Source organism: Solanum tuberosum, unplaced genomic scaffold (genome assembly GCF_000226075.1).
Source record: "Solanum tuberosum cultivar DM 1-3 516 R44 unplaced genomic scaffold, SolTub_3.0 scf00420, whole genome shotgun sequence".
Taxonomy (NCBI): domain Eukaryota; kingdom Viridiplantae; phylum Streptophyta; class Magnoliopsida; order Solanales; family Solanaceae; genus Solanum; species Solanum tuberosum.
Genome location: NW_006239340.1, coordinates 410815 through 421059, shown reverse-complemented (window position 1 = coordinate 421059; position 10245 = coordinate 410815). Strand labels below are relative to the sequence as shown.

The 10245-nt window shown below is 31.2% G+C and overlaps 1 protein-coding gene across 1 annotated transcript; it reads left to right on the top strand.

Moving 5' to 3' along the window:
* Positions 1-6710: 6710 nt before the first annotated feature.
* On the top strand, positions 6711-8339 carry LOC102578850 (SKP1-interacting partner 15). The gene has a single exon (XM_006362759.2). The coding sequence runs from the start codon at positions 6874-6876 to the stop codon at positions 8005-8007; it is 1134 nt and encodes a 377-aa protein (XP_006362821.1). The 5' UTR covers positions 6711-6873; the 3' UTR covers positions 8008-8339.
* The last annotated feature ends 1906 nt before the right edge of the window (positions 8340-10245 follow it).

Genomic DNA, 10245 nt, shown 5'->3' with positions numbered 1-10245 from the left:
CAAAATTGCCCACTCACCAGATGCTAAGCATTGGGCGTGAGGTGGGGTGTTAAAAGAATGACAAAAGTCCCACATCGATGGTTAATGAGATGGGTGGACTCCTTATAAGGCTTGGGCAATCCTCCTCCCTTTGAGCTAGCTTTTGGGGTGTGAGTTAGGCCTAAGACCTAATTTAACAAAATCAAAATAAAATAAACAAATTGAAAAATAGAGAGTTATTGATTCACCAATTTACTTTGTAAGATAAGTCTTACCCTTGTCTTTTAATTAACTACTCCTCGTTGAAGTAAGGAACGAAGGTTAAAAAAATGTCCTAATAATATTATGTTAATAAAATGGACATCGAGTTTAATTGTGCATTCCACAAATGATGAGAACACTATAATATTACTTTGAATTTAACTCAACTCTAAAGATGGTTCATGAGTTAAGAATCGCCAAGACTATATAACGAGTTCGATTGTTCATCCCCAAATAATGACGCATTACTGATAACACCGATCTCACATGCCCTGCATGTTTAGACCTATCAACTAGATAACATATCATGATAGATCTGATTCTACTATCATATTACAACATTAAAAAACATAATTCAATTTTAAAAACTAGCTCGATATGATTCCAATTATTTATTCCATGTAGAACTATCACCACATAGAGGTTAGTGGAGGAATATAATATTACCTCTGAGTTGATATTGATTTCCATTGGATGGATGAGGTTCTTTTCTTTTGCAAGTTGAAGATTACATTCAAGGGACACCAATTCATTTTTTGCATTTTTAGTGTTGTAGACATTTTGTGAAGGTGGGTGAGCCATTGAAAATTTCTACTCCATTTATAAGACAAAATTGTCTTAAGATGACATCAAATTGCAAATGAGAACTAAGGAAATTAATTAAGAAGTGTGAACATGACTACTTTAATTTGGTTGTTGTCATGGCTAAAGTTTAACTAATCTACTTTTAACATGGTTTTTTTGTTTTTGAAACATTTAAATAACTAGCATAAGATATAATATTCTTGTACATATATATTATAGAGATTGAGAATCACAATTCATATTGTTTATGAACCACATGATTTTGTGATGGCAATAAACTAATATTGTCGATCGATTTATTAAAGGCATGTGATCACATGCACAATAAATTAATGCAAATTAAATTAGTTTTTTCTATATATTCATCACCATATATAAACAAATTCAAAATTTCAAAATGATGAATATATACCATTACTTTTTAAGATATAAAATTTATGGTGATTAATAATTTAGCGAACAAAAAGATAATTAATTAGCAATGAGAACAAGAGCTTTTCAGAATAAAGAAAGGAAAAAAGAAGAATGGTTGTTGTGCTATTTTAGAATTTATTTTTAAGAGAAAAAGGGTGGGGCAGTAGGGTTCAATAAGGGCACCACACAATCTTTTCTAATTATACAAGTCTTCAGATAATATTAAATATATTTTAAAAATTATACGAATAATATATCACGTTTAATTTGATGATTATGAATTTATGCGACGTTATTTTACAAACAAATTTGTTATTGTTTATTACTCATGTCAACACACAAATAATAAGAAAATCACACTAAAAACTCAAGATGGAAAGAATAAGAATCAAGACATCATTTCAATTTTTCAATGATTGTCTTGAGTCTTGACCATCACTTATATCAATTTTTAAGTCTTTGTTATATACACAGTTGTACAAATAATAAAGTAATGGGATCAACATTTCAAACCCACAAAAATTTGTGATTAACCATCAACTAAGTTATTTTCACTATACAAAAATTTGTGATCCATAGTACAAATAAAGTGGATAGTAAAAAATGGTAGTAGAAGAATTAATGTTAGTAAGGTTCACTATATAAGTTCCTCATAGGCATATAATATATAAATATGACTCTTGACTTGATTTTATCGGATAATTATAACTTTTTAACTTTGTTAGTGTACAAAATGACACTTCAACTATTAAAAAATTGAACAAATAAACACTCGAATTTTACCTCTAACCTGCATGACTTGGGTGTATTTAACGAGTTTTGCCAAGTAGGATTCAAGTGTTTATTTATTCAAGTTTTGAATAGTTAATGTTTCTATTTGTGCACTAACAAAGTTAAAAGTCATAATTGCCGGTTAAAACTAAGTTAAGGGTCATGTTTATTATGCCTTCCTAATAACAAATTAGTATTTCCTTGATTTGTACCTAAAATTGGGAAAACCATCTTGATCAAGCTTTAGAGTGTTTTCTTGATAGGAATATGTGAATAAAAGCAACCTTTCCTCTATTAGAGATGATCATAATTTAATCTAAAAGTTTAGGGTTGAGTAAACATTTTAAATTTGTGATTGATTTGTTTTTTTATATATTCAACATTTATTACAAATAATACGTCACTTGAATCAAATTTCTAATGGAAGCACCATGCACATTAATGGTTTTCTAAAACTTCAAAAATGTCAAGGTTAATTATTTCCAATGTGATCCCCAATTCTCCTAATTCTCAAGATAAAAAAGAGTAATAAATAAAATAACAAAAAAGGAGAAATAATTTAAAAGAAAAAAAAATCATATTAAGAGAAGATACAGAGAACTATAAACAATCAATGAGGCAAGACCCCAGTTAAAGATTGAGTAGTGTGAAAAATGTGACAAAAATAGACACTTGTCATACTTATCCACTGAGAACATGCATCCTAGTCAAATTTGTTGTAATTCTACTTCGTATATTTTATCGTAATTCTCATATTAATTGATATTTAATATTAGATTTTTAAAAATAAATAATTAATATTAAAAATAAAATACAAAAGATAATTATTTTTCTAAAATAGGTTAAAAATGATAAGTAAAAGTGAAAATTATTTTCAAAACAATGAACAAGTAAAAAACGAATGGAATGTTGTTAAGGCATGAAAGATATGGTAAAACATTTTTAATCTATTATTAGGTGAAAAAATTAAGAGAAGAAATGAAACTATAACTAATTCAAACAAATAGTAACTGCAAATATCCCGTTGTTAAAATTTGTTAAGCCGGCGGAGTCATAATTTTCAATAAGAGAGTTTAAGATATTAAAAAATATACATGAAATATTTAAGAAAATTCAACGTCAATCATACATACATAAAAAAGTAATTTTAATTTTATATATAATATAATTTTTTAATCGAAGGACATCTGACTTCACCATATAATTTAAATGAAACCCATCAAAGTTCTTGAAAATCCACTTGGAATTAGAAGAAAATAAAGAAACTAAAAATAGAGTGAAGAGTTCTATCACAATTGAATTGAAGAAACAAGGAATCTAACGTTAAATCAACCATTCATTCACAAGCAATCCAATCAAAGCTATCTATAAAGTCATAGCCAAGATTTTTAATTTATATACTCTAAATTATAATTATTTTTATTTATTAGATTCTTGATAGATTATTTGTGTGTACTTAATTTTTCAACATGATTATAAAATTTGAGCTAAAGCAATTGAGTTCTATCGAACTCATAAGTCGTAACTATCGCCGCTCCGCCTCTACATTGTGGACAAATAGGCAAAGCCCACTAAATATAGACATGAGATAAGCCTTAAAACAAAAAAGAACAAAAAATTGGGAGAATATTTTGGATAAATTTTAGGAATCACATATTTTTAATATGAAATTACAATCTATCCCTCTTTAATTTGTAATTACATTAATCCCTTAAAAAGTAACACAAATCGGATACATAATATGTAGCTCAGATACATTAAAGAGTATCTCGGATACATTATAACATAAACCAGATACATAATATGTAACTCGGATACATTATAAAATAAATCGGATACATAATATGTAGCTCAGATACATTAAAGAGTATCTCGGATACATTATAACATAAACCAGATACATAATATGTAACTCGGATACATTATAAAATAAATCGGATACATAATATGTAGCTCAGATACATTAAAGAGTATCTCGGATACATTATAACATAAACCAGATACATAATATGTAACTCGGATACATTATAAAATAAATCGGATACATAATATGTAGCTCGGATACATTAAATACTGGCTCGAATACATTAAAGAAATAGGGGATTTTAGAGTTTTTAGAAATAGAAGGGGATATTGGAAATAAGGAAAACATAATACATGTATTTTTGTAATTTTTCCTATTTTTTATATATTCAAAATTAAATTCATAATTATGGAAGTGTATCACGAGGTTTTTTTTAACAAATATAGACCGGGATTTTATTTTTTTATAACATACACAAAATTTCGCTTAAGGCTTAGAAATTTCACTACTCAAATTTTCGTGAATGAAAATTGTATAAAATCAATATAAATATGCATATAACTGTATAAATTTGTATAAAGTTCATGTTAGATTTGTAGATTTGTAGAATTCTCTTAAATGGCAATACATAATAGATACTTTCACTTGCCTTATATGACATTTCATATTGGTTAAAGCAATAATAGAAAACCTTTTAAAGACTACTAATCGGTTAACCGATTATTGATGACAAACATCTTATTAATTTAATTATTAATTTAATATGTTTATACATTGATAACTGATACATCAAATTGATAACATTCAAAATTAAACCGAACAACTGATAAGCAGCCCGACCAAACCCTATATTCATTTTCCATCTTCAAACCACCATAACCACCACCAAATACTTCACAAAATTTGAATTTTTAAAATTGTGAGAGAATAACAACCAAAAAACATCCATTGTATTCATAGACCATAGTGTATCGTAATCATAAAGTGGCTAAATTGGTCGTGGTGGAGCGGTAAGTACCCCTTCTTTCTTAATCAAGAGATCTCGAATGTGAGTCTCTTTGGGTACAAAATTACCTTGTTAGGGAGCGCATTATTCCTCAATGTAAAACTTTTCGATGCGAATTCGAATTTAATCGAATTCTAATGTAGATACCGAACATCAGATTTAAAAAAATTATAAGTAAATATGACGGTTATGAAAATTTGTATGCTTATATATGTCGCAACAAAAGGACAAATGAAAGCATCTCATTATGACATTTTCTTCTCCACTAGATTATTCTGAATTTAGTGTAGTTAAAAAAATCAAATTAGTAGGAGTACTAACCAATTAAGGGTGTGTTTGGTAGGGAAATATTTTTATATTCGATTGATCAAATATAATTTTAAAATGAGTTTATTAGCGATAGTAGAGAAAACAAATTTTATAAGTAATTTTCTAAACTAGTTCTATACTCCCCACCCCAAAATGCCCCCAATATCCCCGTCTCTAGTTCCATTTCATCTTTATGATATTTTTCTAAATTATATATAAATCCTTTTGAATAATATTTTCTTGCATATGTATTATCAAATAAGAAATAAGTAAAAAATTCACTTATTTTTTAAGAAATCATTCTTCATAAAAAAATAAAATTCTTTAGTACGAATGAACATTAATCTAAGTATGTAGTACTTAGAATTAACTCAAAGTATTCTCCTTCCATCTATTGAATTAAATTTATCTCTAATACTATTTTTAAATTTAAATTTGATTCTTCATTAACAAAATAATTATATGACACTTAATTAAATACGTATTCTTAATTTATTAATCCACATAAGAAATTAATACAACCCAAAAAGACTCAACCTAACATAAAATTTATTTCAAATTAAAGGAACTAAGCAATAAAATCTCATTTTCCCCCTCTCATTTTCAACCAATTCCTATACCATTAATTTTAATAAGTTAATTGTAATTGTTGTTCATGCTGGCTTCTGTCCATACTACAATAAAAAATAAATACAATTTGTAAATAGTACAAACAAGTTTCTTAAAAAGTAGTGCAAATATTTAAAAATAATTCATGTGATCACTTCCTAGCATTCTTGGGAATCGTACAAGAATCATACCGAAATATTTACTTCATCCTAGTTTGTTAACCAATTTATCATTTAGTTATTGGTACATAAATTAATTAAAAATGGGAAGTGAAAAAATAATTTTATTGCTTAGTTGTAATAATTTAAAATGAATTTTATGTTGAGTTGGTTCATGAATGATTGAGGTCAGGTCATTTCGTATAATTGTATCGTTAATATTTAATAGAAGGATAATTTAGAGTCTAAAAATAACATTTAAGATAAGTTTAATCTATTAGATGAAAATAGAATTTTTTATAGCGGTTTCAAATATGTATAGATATATTTTTTAAATCCGTTTGCTTACTTGGTATTGCATGAATAGGTTAATTGACAACAACAACATGGCTAATAGAATCTTATGTGTGGGGTTTGACGAGATTAGAGTATACACAAATTTTACTATTATCTTCTAGAGGTAGAGAGTTATTTCAAAAAGATCATTGACTCAAATATTAGCTATTTTAAATTAAATATAAAGAATAAGATAACATAACAACTACTCCATAAGGAAAGCTGTACAAATTCTACAAAAATAATTTAATAATCGAAACACAATAAACAATAGCCGATGATAAATATCAAAAGCAAGAACTATAATTAGTAGCTAGTGCAACGACAAACACCAACCAACCTAAGCCTCCAAAAAGCAAGACAATATCGTATTATTTACTAACTTTCTAGCTTAATACGCGATTTTATCAAATCAATTGCAAATTGCAATAATGTATTGAACCAATTTGGCAAGTGCATATAATATAATAAAAGAATTAGAAAAAAAAAACCACTTTCCCATCACCATAGCCAGATACAATGTGACAAGCAGTCAACAAAACAAGAACCCCTTTCTTCTTTCGAATACATACAAAGCACAAACCTTTACAGCTGATTCATCAATCAATCTCTCCGACCACCACCACCGCCGTACGCCGGCGATGGAGTTTTCCCCTCTGAATCGTCTACCTCAAGATACCCTTCATCAGATCTTTTCCCATTTAACCCTCCGTGAAATAATCGTTTCCAAATGTGTCTGCAAATGTCTCAACACTACTCTCTCTTCTCCGGCGTTCCTCCACCTTATCTCCACCCAACAACCACCTCTCTCACTCCTTGCCCTCCGACCATCTCACCGTACCCACACTCATACACACAACAATTCATCTTCTCATTGTGCACTCCATGTGTTCGACACCATGCTTAACTACTGGTTCCGATTCCCTCTTTCTTTCCTTCCTTTTAGATCTCACTACCCCATCACTTCCTCTCATGGTCTTCTCTATCTCTGGGCTGAAGGACCCACTTCCGTTTCACCTCCTGGTAACAATAGCAAAACCCTAATCGTGTGTAACCCTTTAACTCGTCAATTCAAGCTGCTTCCTCAATTGGGTTCAGCTTGGTGCAAACATGGGTCGGTTCTTGTGGGTTCACCGAATCAAGTTCTAGTCTTGACTGAGCTAGCTGCTATTTACTTCTCTGGGTCGACAACTTCCAATAATTGGCTGAAATTCTCCTCAAATTTACCATCAAAACCTAGGAGTCCAATCTTGATTTCTGATACCATTTTAGCCCTTTGTGATGTTGGATCCCCGTGGAGGTCTCAATGGAAGCTGTTTAGGTCAACAGTTAAGGATTTGCAGTTTAGTCAACAATGGACTAGATTAGAAAAGCATGAATGGGGTGATATTTTTGATATAATGAAACGACCCAGATTGCTTGCTGGTAAAAATGATAAGGTGTTGATGATTGGTGGTTTGAAGTCGTCCTATTCGTTGCATAGCACATGCTCGACAATTTTGATACTTAGATTGGATATGGAGTCTTTGGAATGGGAAGAAGCTGGGCGAATGCCGCCTGAGATGTTTAGGTATTTTCAAGATTCTAGTAAGTTTAAGGTGTTTGGCGGAGGGAGTAGAGTTTGTTTTTCGGGTAAGAGGGTGGGAAGATTGGCGCTTTGGGAAGAAAATGAGTGTGGGAAAGGGGAATGGCGGTGGATCAGTGGCGTCCCTGGGAATAGTGATGGACTTTATCGTGGATTTGTGTTTGAGGCTCGGCTAAATGTGGTGCCTTAGAAGTGGAGTTGGAGGAAGACCATTTGCTTCAATGGTAACTTTTATGATTTGGGAATTCTAACTTCTGTTAATGTTGAAACTGAATGTTGGTTTTATATTGATTGCCGTGCTAAAACAGGATGGAGGCAGTGGTCTCCTAGAACCCTTGGTCCTTCAGAAAGGATAATGTTTTTGTACTACTTGATGGTTATTTATTGAAGTAAATCTGAACGGCAATTCAATTTACGAACAAAGTGGTTGGTTTGTTTGTTGTATGATGTCTGATTTTCGTGTATGCAAGGATTCCTATTTCATATATTCGAAATGTATTTGATTTATGAGTTTTGTGGTTCCATATCATGCACAACAAACTGTTCTTTGCTTCATCAGTAATTTAGCTATATTTTTCATGAAATCGGATTGCTTGTTGCACAGCAGCGATTGTGATTTTTCTATTGCTTCAATAACAACAACATACCCAGTGTGATCTCACAAGTGGGTCTGGAGAGGGTAGAGTGTATGGACCCTCACACCTAATTTGTACCATTTCCAAAGCTTATGAAGTTGAAATATCCCTTTCATAGAGATCACTTGTGTAATGATTTTAAGTTATACCATGTGGACTATGTGATGACTGATGTCTCCCGTTGATGGATTTGCTCCTTTTCTAACTAATAGTGTTACGATAGTTTCCTATTATTTCCCTTCTCAATCTTGACACTTAACTCTTATCAGTGTTAGCAAGACACTAGGTACATAGGTACTTCTTAAGCTACTTACTTGGCTGAGACCTTTTATTATTCAATTGAATGCAAATATTGATGGTGGATTGACATGCTATTATTACAATCACACAGTGTTATCGAAGGTGAAAAGTGAAAAAGGTGTTGGTTTGTTGAGTCTTTATATGCAAATATAGTGCGGTCTTAATGAAGACTCAAATGTTGATAAAAGTAAAACAGTATATATAACTCAAGAGTAATAACTAAAACAAACAACTATAAATTACCATTAAAAAAAGACAGTTATATGAATAAAGGAGTTGAAAAAAATATAATCAAGTGGAATGGATATAGTAACAAAGGATCCATGAATGATGAAACGAACACCTTAGTGCCTGAACTGAAGTGCTGCCTAAGTGGTCCAAAGCACTCAGCTTGTTTTGCACCTAGCTTCAGAAATTTTGCGCATGTTAAGCAAGCCTTGACAACACTACAGTTATTGGTGCTGCACATTCTCTGGGACAACCAACTATTGGAGGGGCAATTTACTTTTTGAAGTTTGATTCATGCAATGGATTGCTTGATGTCACATGGATATAGACTACGCTAGCATAATAGTAGATATAGATTGTGCTAGCATAGTAGAAGCATGAACTTTTTGAGGGAATGATTCTTGAGAGTACATTTTGTATCTTGTAGACAGGAAAGTGATCCTTTCCTCTCGCTTTTTTTTCCCTTCCTCTTTTCTCTTTATATCTTTGTGAACTGCTACTCTCTTTCTGTCTCTGTCTCTCTCTCTCTCTCTGTCCGTGTCTCTCGCATATAGCACACATACACAAAGATGATATAGATAAGGTGTGAGGTTGAGTTTGTATCTTTCAGTGATGTAGAGGTAACAAGCAGGTTAGTCGTCATATTCGAGCACACATACACAAAGATGATGTAGATAAGGTGTGAGGTTGAGTTTGTATCATTCAGTGATGTAGAGGTCACAAGCAGGTTAGTCATCATATTCATATCTTGAGTTTATTGATCTGTGAAATTGTTGAATCTAGAGTGAACATCACCAATTTGCAGATGAAAGTCAGTTTACATCTCGAGAACTGTATAGAGGAAGTAGAGGAGTTGGTTGATTTCCTAGGTACTTTGTAAAGTTTAGATTTGAATCTCACTCCCCTGTAACATGTTTTTGGTAGTGGATGCTGAAGAATACAACAGTACTAATTCTCAAAAAAAAAAAGCTTAGTGGTTCTCATTCAATCTCCCAAAGAGTTCATTAAAAAGGAATCTTTTAATGAACTGGTGGTGTCTTCCTATTATTGGTTTTGACTTTTTTCTCATGATTGATTTGATTCTCTTGAAAATCAAAGTGTTGCAGTGCCCTCTTTCTTTGCTAACCTCCACCTACCTTCCATTTTTTCCTCATTAAGGGCTCTTTGCTCTTTGAAGAGGAATCAACTCTTACTTGTCCGGAAATGCAGGAGTGGTTTTAGGAGCTTGAACAAATTATAGTTGATCATCCTCTTATGAGCATAGA